The 14,257-nt window shown below is 44.9% G+C and overlaps 1 protein-coding gene across 2 annotated transcripts in view; it reads right to left on the reverse strand.

Annotated features, from left to right (window-relative positions):
• The window catches only part of TRAF3IP1 (TRAF3 interacting protein 1), a 143,134-nt gene that overhangs the window by 44,806 nt on the left and 84,071 nt on the right, over window positions 1-14,257 (reverse strand). For both annotated transcript variants that reach the window (XM_030579938.1, XM_030579939.1), the window contains one exon: window positions 5,685-5,768. In XM_030579938.1, the coding sequence (XP_030435798.1) occupies window positions 5,685-5,768 (84 nt within the window). The remainder of the gene's footprint in view (window positions 1-5,684; window positions 5,769-14,257) is intronic.

Raw genomic sequence — 14,257 nt, forward strand, 5'->3', positions numbered from 1 at the left:
GAGAACTACGAGTAGCTAGGGAAGTGGAGGTCAGCTAAGCCGCGCTCCACTGTTCCAACGACCGACACGGGCGGTAAGAAGGAACTGAGGAGCGGGTGGGCCGGCAGGGGTATATATCAAGCGCCATGATGGCGCCACTCTAGGGGGCGACCTGCCGGCCCACTGAGTTGCTAGGGTAAAAGTTTTCCGACGAATGTGCACGCGCGGCGCACACACCTAACTGGAATGGATATGAGCAATCACTCGAAGAAGAACCTGTGGCACCTTATAGACTAACAGACGTTTTGGAGCATGAGCTTTCGTGGGTGAATACCCACTTCGTCAGATGCATGTCTGTGTAGGTAAAGTACCAACTAGCACCATGAGTCTGCGGGTATGTGGGCTACAGCTCAGCTGTCAACTCTCTCAACAGTTCCATTGCAGGACCAGAGATACTCCATACTGTCGACTCTGGTACTGCCTTGGGGATATCTGAGGAATCCAGTACCAAGGAACATTGTCTGTTTCCACACCAGTTGTGTACCAGGCAGCAGATTTGCTGTGCCTGCCTGTCCTGACTTGTTGCTTATTCAGGAGCATTTGACTGCAGTAGTTTTATCTGTGGTGTCCTGCCCAGTGGGCAGAATTACTGTTATTTACAGCAATGTCCTCCATCCTGGAGTTTACCTACAGTCCAGAGGTTCAGCCGTCTTCCTCATTGGCGCTGACGGTGTCGCTAATGGGGACAGAATCTTTGATACAGACATTGATTACAATGTAGTCTGCATCTGGCAGGCCTGAGATCAGCTTCAATGTGTGTTCTAGGGCCAAATGTGAGTGTCAGGCTGGTACAAGTGGTCAAGAAGCCATTGACTGTTCCTCCTGTACTAATGACAATGTCAGGTTGGAACACAGCTGATGCAGGGGATTTGGTGGCCCCATCAGGAGCAGCTCCCCTGCCACCATCAGATTATCTGGAAGGATCCTCAAAGTGGAGTTTGAAAGCATCTCACTCTGCTTCCTCCTATCGCTTTCGATCTTGAAGGTCATTGAGATAACGGAAATCATGGTCATTACTGGGATTAGTACCATTACCACCACAGAGACAAGCGCCCCTGGCTTAGTTCTTACTGGCCTTTGATGCCATATCCTTATCTGCAATGGCCGCCATGGAATCTCTTGGAAATCTCCCAGTTGGCTAAGTCCCAGCCATCTGCTCATTCTAGAGCACGATCACCTGTACTATTGGTAGCGTCCCTCCAGGAACCACTAATTCTGCAGCCACTAGCTGAGGCAGTTCCATCTGCACTGGAGCTTCCTGAATCTGACTGTCAGATGCTATCTGACAAGGAATTCTGTTTGTCCCACCTCCATCTTCCTCCTTGTCACCAGATGATATAATGGTACCAGAGTCCTCATCTTCAATACTGGAGGATTTCAGGTCATAATAATATCTGCTCAGAAACATAGCATTGGAATTAAGTATTCATGACAAGTTTGTTCAGAAAAACACCCATAAACTGCTGGATATCCTCGAGCCATGGCTCCTGCGAGAGAAGCATTCTCTATAAACAAAGTCATATTACAGCCTGCAAAACTGCATGAAATATGCTGGCTTTGTTAACGCTCACAACAAAACTCACTAATAGATATTATGTGTCTATGCAGGGTTTTGAATGTTTTTTCCCTCATCCAGCTCCAAATTCCCATGTTGTGATGGCAGCAAATGAGTGAGACAGACAGGAGAGATATATGTCTATGCCTAAAGAAAGACAACAGAAAAGGTTAGATTTGATGGGGAGGTAGATCTATCGGACTTCATTCTTGCAAACTGCATATTGCCAACCAGAAAGCTCTGTGGCCAAGGTATGGTTTTTGTGAACTGAGACACTATGTCCAAAGTTGAGGATAAATTACCAGAATCCTCCAGAGCAGAGTTCAAAGCCTTTGTTACAGAAGGCCCGTTAGTGGCCAAGACATCCTTACAGTTAGTTTCTGGATCTAATTTTAGCCAAACCACCTATCATCTCCTGTCTGAGTGGACAATCTATTTGACTTAAGTTTTGAGAGCATGGCTCCAGTTGTGATCATCATATCCCAGTCCCATCTATTCAGGGACAGGTTCTACAGTGCTCAGGAGACAATAACTATGGGTCCTAACCATTGTGGGATTGGGTTATGTCATTAAGATCCTAACCCCCTACTCTGTACTTTTCAGGGAGCCCTCTCACGAGTCATTGCTTTTGTGGCAGGTACAAACCCTGTGTGCTCTGGGGGGCTGTGGAGCAGGTTCCTCACCATCTTTGCAGAAAAGGATTTTAGTCCCTGTACTTCCTGACCCCCAAGTCCGAAGGAGGAATGAGACCTATCTTTGATATCCTTGGTCACAACAAATTCATCTAGTACATTTTTCCCATGCCAGTTGTTCCAGACAATTCAGCATCTTCACTGGGATCACCATTCGCATTCTTCACAAATGATCTGTGTAAGCCTGTGGTTACTGGACCATACAGCAGCCTAGAAGTACATGGTGCAACATGCAAGACTGCACCTCAGTCTAATCTCAGCTATCACTGAAGAGGACTGTCACCCGAGTTGCTAGCCACTGGACACTACTGTCTGAGTGCCGCCAGAGATATGTGACTCATTACAATGGTAGACAGAATACAACATGTGTCAGGAAGTCCCCTTTGCCCACTCTTCACCAACCAGAACAGTATTTGCCAATGCCTCCACAACAGGTTGGGGAACACATCTAGGAATCATGTATCAGAGGGGTAGCTGTGTTAGTCTGGATCTGTAAAAAGCAACAAAGTCCTGTGGGTATTCATCCATGAAAGCTTATGTTCCAGTATATCTGCTCATCTATAAGGTGCCACAGGACTCTTTGTTGCTTTTTACATCTAGGAATGTTACAAGTTCATGGTTTGTGGTTAGAACAGGAACCTTCCGTCATATCAACATGCTGGAACTTCAAGCAACATACAATGCTTGTTGGGCTTTTCAGAACCACTTCCTGGGGGCAGCGATTCATATTCTCACAGACAACACCACTGCAACGATAAGCAAGCAGGTGGGATCCAGCTTTATCAAGAGGCAATAAAGTTCTGACACCGCTGCATCAAGGACATGTAGTGGGGTGGTTACCCGCTCCTGCCCTGAGGGCTTTAAAAAGCAGCCTGGGGGGGCTTGAAAGCTGCAGCTTTAAAAGCTGGGCTGATTGGGGAAGCGGCCGCAGCTAGGCCACAACCTAATCAGGCCACATCTGGCCTGTATAAAAAGGCCAGGGAAGCCAGGAGCAAACAAACAGTCTCCCTCTGCCTGTAGAGGGAGAAGGGCCTGGCTACAGGGAACTAGACACAGGGTATCTGAGTGGAGCAGGACTGGGGAAAGGCAGAGGAGCTGGGGAGCTCCTGCCTGGAAAGCCCCAGGCTGCGGCCAAGAGGTACAGGGGGTTTCAGGGGGCAGCCCAAGGGGTAGGCAAAGGCGGCAGGTCCAAACCTATTTGGCTATGAGTGGCTGATATTGCAGTCTGCCCCAATGAACGGAGGCTAGATGGAGACTGTGCAGCAGCCAAAACTGAGGCAAAGTGGGGATAGTGGGTTGGGGATTCCCCAGGGAGGGGAGACCCAGATTGGTGGGGTACTGCCAGGGGGCAGCACCCCAGATAAAAGGGCACCAGGGTCCAGAGAGGGACACGGGGGCTAAGAGGACAGGTGGATCACCGGCCGTCAGAGGACGCTCCTGGCTGGAAAAAGAGCTAATTCCCTAAGAGACCAGCAGGAGGTGCCGTAGGGGTGAGTCCGCTCCTCTACAGACGGCATTATACCCACAGCAGCATACTTTCCAGGCTCTCAGAACCAGCTAGCCAAGTAGCTCAACAGGGCTTTCTCGCACAACCACGAGTTGTCCCTAAAGAACAGTGTGCTGATATCCATTCAAATGACCTATTTGTGACAAAAGGAAAATGGGAAATGTCAGTTCTGTTTCCAAGCAGTATTTGGCCTGGGATCCCTTACCAAAACATTACAAGTGAATTGTAGGAAGGACCCGATGTATGCCTTTCCTCCTATCCCTCAGATTTATCCTCAGGTTCAAACTGGAACATACCAAACTGATTCTGATCACATCAACATGGCCGAAGCAATGTTGGTTTTCTGACCACTCTCTCTCTCGAACTCACAAGTCTCTACCCCCTTCTTTGCAACCTGCTGACTCATCACTGACAGGTAGACTGCTGATTGCCAGATGAACAACAACGCACTGCATGGATGCTGCAGGGCTAAATGAGAAGGGGCAATTCTTGGAAGCAGTTAGGGAAATTCTGCTTAGTAGTAGAAAACCAGTTAAAAGGTCCACCTATTTGTCTAAACAGAAACAGTTTTTGATTTGGACAACATCCAAGCAAATTAAGCCCACGTCAGCTTGGATTCAGGATATTTTTGGATTATTTGCTGCATTTGACATCTTCAGGTCTAGCTTTTATCTCCCTGAATGCTCATTTGGCTGTGATCTCAGTTTTCCATCCTCCCATCCAAGGAAAGTCAGTATTCTCAAACCCCATGACAGTGAGATTTCTCTTAAGGTTATTGCTCTCCTTTAGCTGGCGGTGCTAAAGGGCCTGCAGTTCGAGTCGATAGCAACATCTTTATTGGCCCTCTTCTCACATCTGTAAGTGACGTCAATTGGATTCCTCAGCGATATTTCAATACTGGTTATCTGCAGGCCAGTGACATGGTCTTCTGTGTATACTTTTGCTAAACATCATGTTATCACTACGGTGTCGAGATCAGATGAAAACTTTGGGACGGCAGTTCTGCAGTCACTGTTTAAATAGACTCTGATCCCCACCTCCTGCTCAAACTGCTTGAGAGTCACTTGAATGGAATACATGTCTGCAACCACTTGAAGAAGAGACGGTTACTTACCGGCATCGTAACTGTTGTTCTTTGAGATGTGAGTGCATACATATATTCCACAGGCCAGCATCTGATCCCTCAGCACTAGAGTCTCCAGCCTGGGGTTTCAGTGCAAAGAAAGGGAAGAGGGGTCGGGGCGGCAATGCCATATAGCTATGGTAGGGATGTGAAGGAAAAGGCATGAATGCCACATCTACAGGTAGTGCTAGGCGCACAAACACCTGAGTGGAATACATGTCCGCACTCACATCTCAAAGAACAACAGTTATGATATAGGTAAGCGGCTGTCTTTTATTTGGCCACAGAAATAATTTTTCTGTCTTTTAACCACCAACCTGCTTTTCTGGATTAGAGTAAGTTTTTAGCATTTATCAAATGCTTATCATTTTGGTAATTAGGAATAGTTTCAAGACACCTTCAGCATTCTGAGGTCATGGTCTATTCACTGCATAGACAGACCTTTTCTAAGCTTATTTTAGGTTAGCATTGTAAGATTTATTGTTCCAGAGTTTGCAACAGCTGATCATTTTATCTGCTTCTCAAAGCTTCTGATACCACAGTTCAGTTTCACTTTGTTCTGACAATATACTGGTTCTGCAGAAACAATAAGACCAGCATACCAAATCTTAATATTTTCTAAGCTGAGGCCATGTATAGTGTGTATATTTTAGTATCATTGTTATGAGTGAGTGTCACATGGTACACCACAAAATGATGCATTGGGAAAACTAGGAATGTTTACTCTGCATCACACACACACACACACACACACTCCTCTTCCCTTACCTCTCTGGAAGTAAAACCTCTGTACTTTCTTGTCGTTTTATCCGGGGGGGAGCTGGCCTTGCGCTATTGGGACGTGGTGGTCTTCTAGAATAAACAAAAGATTTTTCATTTATAGCTGCAAAACGAACTACTAATTCATGTCCATGGAAGTTACTAGTTTATAGTAGGGCTGTCGATTAATCAGTTAACTCATGCAATTAATGTGAAAATATTAATCGCAATTAAAAAATTAATTATGATTAATCACAGTTTTAATCGCACTGTTAAACAATAGAATACCAATTGAAATTTATTAAATATTTTAGATTTTTTTCTACATTTTCATACATATTGTATTGTGTTGTAACTGAAATCAAACTGTACATTATTTTTCATTCCAAATATTTGCACTGTAAAAATAAAACAGAAGAAATAGTATTTTTTCAGTTCACCTCATACACGTACTGTAATGAAATCTCTTCGTTTGTGAAAGTGCAATTTACAAATGTAGATTTTTTTTGTTACATAACTGCACTCGAAAACAAAACAATGTAAAACTTAAGAGCCTACAAGTCCATTCAGTCCTAACTGTTCACCCAATAGTTAAGACAAACAAGTTTGTTTACATTTACAGGAGATGCTGTTGCATTCTTCTTATTTACAACATCACCAGAATGTGAGAACAGGCATTTGCATGGCACTTTTGTAGCTGGCATTGCAAGGTATTTACATGACAGATACAACTTAGATAAAGTTTTCACTCCTCTTAGCCATAACTGATTTGTTCCCTTCATGCTTAGGCCACAATTCCAGACGACATGCTTCCATGCTGATGACGCTCGTTAAAAAAAAAGTGTTCATTAAATTTGTGACTGAACTTGAGGGAGAATTGCATGCCTCGTTCTCTGTTTTACCTGTGTTCTGCAATATATTTCATGTTATAGCAGTCTTGGATGATGACCTACCACGTTGTTCATTTTAAGAACACTTTCACTGCAGATTTGACAAAACACAAAGAAGGTACTAATGTGAAATTTCTAAACATAGCTACAACACCTGACCCAAGTTTTAAGAATCTGAAGTGCCTTCCAAAATCTGAGAGGGATGAGAAGTGGGGCATGCTTTCAGAAGTCTTAAAAGAGCAACACTCCGATGCAGAAACTACAGAACCTGAACTATCAAAAAAGAAAATCAACCTTCTACTGATGGCATCTGACTCTGATGATGAAAATGAACATGTGTCAGTTTGCACTGCTTTGAACTGTTATTGAGTAGAACCCATCATCAGCATGGTGGCTGAAGCATGAAGGGACATATGAATCTTTAGCACATCTGGCACATAAATATCTTGCGACGCTGGCTACAACAGTGCCACGAGAATGCCTGTTGTCACTTTTAGGAGACATTGTAAACAAGAAGCGGGCAGCATTATCTCCTGCAAATGTAACCAAACTCATCTGTCTGAGCGATTGGCTGAACAAGAAGTAGGACTGAGTGGACTTGCAGGCTCCAAAATTTTACATGGCTTTGTTTTTGAATCCAGGTTTTTTGGTACATAATTCTATGTGTGTAAGTTCAACTTTCATAATAAAGAGATTACACTACAGTACTTATATTAGGTGAATTGAAAAATACTATTTCTTTTGTTTTTTAAAGTGCAAATGCTTGTAATCAAAAATAAATATAAAGTGAGCACTGTACACTTTCTATTCTGTGTTGTAACTGAATATATATGAAAATGTAGAAAACATCCAAAAATATTTAAATAAATGGTATTCTATTATTGTTTAACAGTCTGATTACCGGCAATTAATTTTTTTTAATCGCTTGACAGCTCTAGTTTATAGGAAAACACAAACTGAACTTTATAAATCTTGAGTGTTGCATCTGTAAAACAACTTCTCTCCTGGTCTCACAACAATAGTAAGTATTGTGATCAGACTATGAAGCAACGTAGAGAATGTGTTCCATAAATCAATACACAGTGATCCTTTGCACAGTAATGTTTTGCATCTAATGGCAATCAAAATCTTTTGCACCAGCTGAACGTCTGGCACACCTTGTCAATAATATAGCTATGATCTGCTGCTCTATGTTTAGCTTGACTTTGAACTGGAGCAGCTGCATCAAATTCAGCATAACAATAGAAATCTTAACGTAAAAGGGACAAGTTGGTTTTGGCTCCAACTACAAGAAAAGAGTTACTAACTTATTCCACAATTGTTTTTCTTCAAGATGTGTTACGCATGTCCATTCCATTCTTGGTGTGTGTGTGCCCCAAACACAGCTGTCGGAAATTTTTCCCTCAGTGGTACATCAGGGCAGCTCAAGGGCCCTCTGCTGCTGCGTGCCACTGCATGTAGGTATAAAGAGCAGAGCCGCTGTGATCCTTCACAGTTCCTTCTTGCCAGAAAAACTCCGATGGAGAGGAGTAGAAGGATGGGTTGGACATATGCAACACATCTTGAACAACAACAGTTATGGAACAGGGGTCTGTTTTGGGACCGGCTCTGTTCAATATCTTCATCAACGATTTAGATGTTGGCATAGAAAGTACGCTTATTAAGTTTGCAGACTATACCAAACTGGGAGGGATTGCAACTGCTTTGGAGGACAGGGTCAAAATTCAAAATGATCTGAACTAATTGGAGAAATGGTCTGAGGTAAACCGGATGAAGTTCAATAAAGATAAATGCAAAGTGCTCCACTTAGGAAGGAACAATCAGTTTCACACATACAGAATGGGAAGAGACTGTTTAGGAAGGAGTATGGCAGAAAGATCTAGGGGTCATAGTGGACCACAACCTAAATATGAGTCAACAGTGTGATACTGTTGCAAAAAAAGCAAACATGATTCTGGGATGCATTAACAGGTGTGTTGTAAACAAGACACGAGAAGTCATTCTTCCGCTTTACTCTGCGCTGGTTAGGCCTCAACTGGAGTATTGTGTCCAGTTCTGGGCACCGCATTTCAAGAAAGATGTGGAGAAATTGGAGAGGGTCCAGAGAAGAGCAACAAGAATGATTAAAGGTCTTGAGACCATGACCAATGAAGGAAGGCTGAAGGAATTGGGTTTGTTTAGTTTGGAAAAGAGAAGACTGAGAGGGGACATGATAGCAGTTTTCAGGTATCTAAAAGGGTGTCACCAGGAGGAGGGAGAAAACTTGTTCACCTTAGCCTCTAATGATAGAACAAGAAGCAATGGGCTTAAACTGCAGCAAGGGAGATTTAGGCTGGACATTAGGAAAAAGTTCCTAACTGTCAGGGTAGTTAAACACTGGAATAGATTGCCTAGGGAAGTTGTGGAATCTCCATCTCTGGAGATATTTAAGAGTAGGTTAGATAGATGTCTATTAGGGACGGTCTAGGCAGTATTTGGTCCTGCCATGAGGGCAGGGGACTGGATTCGATGACCTCTCGAGGTCCCTTCCAGTCCTAGAGTCTATGAGTCAGTAATCGTTTTTCCTTTTTAGAGTGACTGCACAAGTGCATTCCAGTCTTGGTGGCTCATAAGCCATGAAAACAAATTGTGGGAATCAGAACCTATCTGAACAACAACTGAAGGACAAGCTTCGTCTCTTGATTTCTGAGTGATGGCATAATGGGAAATACACGCGTGCAATGGAGACCAAGATGCTGCCTACAAATGTCTGGGATAGCCAGGAAAGTCACAGAAGCCTCTTGCAATCTTGTCAAATGTGATGCCACTCTGCTTGGCGGATAACATTAGCCAAAATGTAGCACAAGAGAATATACAAGGCTAACCAAGATGATATTCTCTAAGAAGAAACTGGGAGTCCTTTCATTCTCGCTGAGATCACCAGGAAGAGCTGGGAATAGAGACAGAACTATTTGGACCTGTCAAGGGCGAATACTAATGCTCTCCAGACATCCAAAGCATGGAGCCTTTTCCCCATCTTTATTTGTGTGTGGTCTGGGGGAAAAAACGAAGGTATGTAAATCGCTTGGTTGATACAGAAGCTAGATAGTGTGGTTCAGACAAACTTTGGATGAGAATGCAGGTACATTCCGTCTTTAAACAAAACAGTATAAGGAGGCCAGACAAAAGGCAGGGCCTGCAGCTCACCTCCCCTCCTACCTAGCAGAAGTCACGGCCACCAAAAAATGCTACCGTCATTGAAATGTGCAGTAAAGAGCAGGTAGCTAAAGGCTCAAAAGAACAATTTAAAGTTTAGATCTCATTAGGGAACAGGATCTTGTTCCTCAGGATACATCTTTCCAAGTCTTTCAAACTTCTTGACATTCTATTAGAAAAGAGAGCAGTTATCCACCTGAGGGAGTAAGGCCTAGATAGCTGCTAAATAGACTTTGATGGAACTAACAGAACCAACCTTGCTGTTTCAAAGACTGGTTTGGCATCCTCAACTGCACTACCAAAATGGCTGCTTAGCAACCCCAAGGCACTTAGATGGACCAGGAAATGCTGAAGCAGCAGCAAGAGCCAGTTTGCGTCTATAACTCCTATTAATTTTTCTCTATGTAACCTGGTAAGCTGCAGAAGTGGCGCAGCTGTGGTACAGCTGAGGACAGAAATGCTTCCTAGACTTCAGAGTTGTCTTAGACTCCTTTAAGCTGTGAAGTTTATCATCAGTCTGAGATGAAAAGAGGGATGACCTTTAAATAGCAAGTCCTACAGAGTCTGCTGAACCTTCTGTGGCAACTCCTAAGACTGTAGACATGAGCACCTGGGTATGGTGATGGCAGAGGCAATGGTCCTAGCACCTGAATCTGCCATGTCCGTACCAGCCTGAAGTGACATTCTTGCCATTCACCTTCCTTCATCTACCAGTGAAAGGAACTCCTGCTTAGCATCCTCAGCCAACTTGTTTCAAGATCCCAACAAGGGAAGTCAGGGCCTAGGGTCAGAGCAGGGGCAAACGTGAGGCTAGGAATAGCAGAGGAGTTTGGAGTCAGGGACAGGCCAGGGTTGATAACAAGGATCAGAGTCTGAATCAGGAGGCAAAGTCCATATCAAGCAAAGGTTTAAGCCAGGAATTCAAGACCAAGGAACGGGAATGGTCGTGGCAGGTACAGAAGATCCACGCTGTTGCCTGGACACTTCCTGGAACTACCCTTGGGTTTATATAGGGCAGGGAGCCAATTGGGAGCCGTGGGGCTGCCGTCTGTCAAACCTTTGAGGCAGAACTTCCTATGGTCTATGTCCACAGTGGGTCATGAGAAGTGGAGCGCAAGTTGATTGCAGCTATCGCTTGGTGGTGGCCAGGAGATGTCATCTGCCTGGTAGATCTACAGGCCCAGGTTGTAGATGCATGAGGCCTTACAACCTGTCCTTAAATTTCAGAATGGCATACCAGATATTAAAGTCATATCGCCCTAATAAAGCCTTCTGGTTAATGAGTCTAAGCTTCAGAGTGGTAGCCGTGTTAGTCTGTATCAGCAAAAACAACGAGGAGTACTTGTGACATCTTACAGACTTAAGAAATTTATTTGGGCATAAGCTTCCATGGACTAAAACCCACTTCATCAGATGCGTGCAGTGGAAAGGTGGGCTATTATCAGTAGGAGGGAAAAAAAACTTTTGTAGTGATAATCAGGATGGCCCATTTCAAACAGTTGACCAGAACGTGTGAGTAACAGTAGGGGAAAAATTAGCATGGGGAAATCGTTTTTAGTTTGTGTAATGACTCATCCACTCCCAGTTTTTATTCAAGGTTAATTTAATAGTGTCCAGTATGCAAATTAATTCCAGTTCTGCAGTTTCTCATTAGAGGCTGTTTTGGAAGTTTTCTCATTGAAGAATTGCGACTTTTAGGTCTGTTATTGAGTGTCCAAGGAGGTTGAAGTGTTCTCCAACTGGGTTTTTAATGTTATAATTCTTGATGTCTGATTTGTGTCCATTAATTCTTTTGCGTAGAGACTGTCCAGTTTGGCCAATGTACATGGCAGAGGGGCATTGCTAGCACATGATGGCATGTATCACCCTGCCACAGAATAATTTCTTCTACTGAAAAATCCAGCTCTTTAGCACCCCTTGATTTAGAGGTAGATGTCAGTTGCCCCTGGAGCTCTCACTCAACATAAGCTGAGACTAATGACCCCAGAGGGGGATTGGAATAAAAATGCTCAAAACTTGGGCAGGTTCATAGTATTTATGCTCCACTCATTTAGATGTGGGAAGGAATGAGGAGGAAGTTTGCCAGAGAGACTTGATAGGTTCTAAAATAGCCTCATTAAATTGTCAGTGCCACCCAAGATGGAGCAGCAGAGACCAGAATATCAATGAGACGAGGAAAAGATTCCCTGACCTCCTCTATTTGAACGACTCTTTTTAAGAGCTTCTGGTGGACCCTCTAGTCATCAGAAGGGGGCAAAGGCACTCCCGAGAAAACTGCCTCACCTGGTGAGGAGAAAGATGAACCTAGCACAAGCTGAGGCTGTGTCTCCTCTGTTCATTGTCCTGCCAAATGTTCATGAATACCTTTCTTGCGGCTTGGTATTGGACCCAATAATGGGCTTGGTGAGCTGACTCATCATGTTTAGCTGAGAAACTGAACTTGGGAAGGGTGATCTGGAAACAGAGAGAACCCCCCTGGGTTCCAAAAGGGCACCTGAATGGGTGCTGGACCCCAAAGTCTTGCAGGCTACATGTCCATGGCAGCATCACTCACACGGTCTCGCAAGCTTACCTTGGGTGGTAAGGTCGGAGGGGGGGGTGCGAACAGCAAGACACACATGCAGCTGGGGAAGATAAGAGCAAAGGTCTGAGTCAGAAGAAGAGAGTCACCGTCTCCTGACCAAGGAGGGGCCAATCTAGTCACTGCCAGAGACTGGTGCCAAGGATCCAGGGAAGAGAGAAGGATAAGAGCTCCAAGAGTCAGGAGACTGACTTGGTGCTGGGAACTGCACAGAGGAGCTGGCACCAAGCAGTACCGTATAAGCTATCTGCACCGCTGGTAAAACAGCACTGATAAGCTCGGCAAGTCCCCTGCAGCTTGAAACATCTCTGGAGCAGAGGTACTGGGATTGTCTTTGATTGATGTGCAAGAGATGTAGACAGGGCTGGAACTGATGAAGATGCTTCTTCTGGCCCCAGACTTGGCAGTCCCTGCCCCTGCACCAGAGTCAATAGTGCTGATTTAGCAGATGATGAGTGGAGGAGTGCTTCAGTTTTGATTGCACTCTACTCTGCACTGTCCCCTTTCTTGGCTGACTTAGGGACCGGGGATCTGCATCTCCCAGCAGTGTCCTTGGAAGCCTGCTGCTTCTTCCTGGGCACTGGCAAGGGAGAGCAGCGCCAGGACTCAGCCAGCATTGGAGACACACTTCTTCAGATGCTGAAGTGCTCAGTACCATCTCCAATGGAAATGGCTCTGAAGGTAGTCTCAGAACTGTCTCTATCAAAAGAAACTTCAGTCTGGTCTCTAGATCTTTCCTGGTTCTAGGCTTGAAGTCCTAACAAATCTGGTACCAATTCTTAATATGAAACTCACTGAAGCATTTCAAACAATTAAAGTGAGGGTCACCCACAGGCAAAGGCTTCAGTCATGCCAGGCAAGACCTGCAGCCCAGTGACTGAAGCATTCCTCAGTACTTACAACAGATCCCCAAACTTGGGGAACCAAGAAAGAACTAACAGACACTAAACTAACTCAACACACACCAACTGTCCCTAGTAACCGTACAAACATGTTAACTATGGCTATGTCTCCACTACAGGATAATTTCGAATTAACATAAACCGGTTTTATAAAACAGATATTATAAAGTCGATTGCATGCGGCCACACTAGGAACATTAATTCGGCAGTGTGCGTCCATGGTCCGAGGCTAGCATCGATTTCCGGAGCGTTGCACTGTGGGTAGCTATTCCGTAGCTATCCCATAGTTCCCACAGTCTCCCCTGCCCCTTGGAATTCTGGGTTGAGATCCCAGTGCCTGATGGGGCAAAAATCATTGTCGCGGGTGGTTCTGGGTACCGCCTCCCCCTCCCTTCCTGAAAGCAGCAGACAACCATTTTGTGCCTTTTTTCCTGGGTGAACTGAGCAAACGCCATAGCACAGCAAGCACGGACCCTGCTCAGATCAATATCGCAATCATGGACGTTGTAAACACCTCGCGCATTCTCATGCTGTCTATGGTGAACCATGAACTGCAAAGGCAGGCGAGGAGGAGGCAGCTACAGCAGCGTGGCGATGAGAGTGATGAGGACATGGACACTAAATTCTCCCTAACCGCGGGCCCCTGCGCTTTGGAGCTCCTGCTGGTAATGGGGGAGGTTCTACCCATTGAACGCCGATTTTGGGCCCAGGAAACAAGCACAGACTGGTGGGACCGCATAGTTTTGCAGGTGTGGGACGATTCGCAGTGGCGGCGAAACTTTCGCATGCGTAAGAGCACTTTCTTTGAACTTTGTGACTTGATTTCCCCTGCCCTGAAATGCAAGAATACCAAGATGAGAGCAGCCCTCACAGTGGAGAAGGGAACGGCAATAGCCCTCTGGAAGCTTGCAACTCCAGACAGCTATCGGTCAGCCAGGAATCAATTTGGAGTGGGAAAATCTACTCTGGGGACTGCTGTGATGCAAGTAGCCAAAGCAATCATTAAGCTGCTGC

This window comes from Gopherus evgoodei, chromosome 11 (genome assembly GCF_007399415.2).
Source record: "Gopherus evgoodei ecotype Sinaloan lineage chromosome 11, rGopEvg1_v1.p, whole genome shotgun sequence".
Lineage (NCBI taxonomy): Eukaryota > Metazoa > Chordata > Testudines > Testudinidae > Gopherus > Gopherus evgoodei.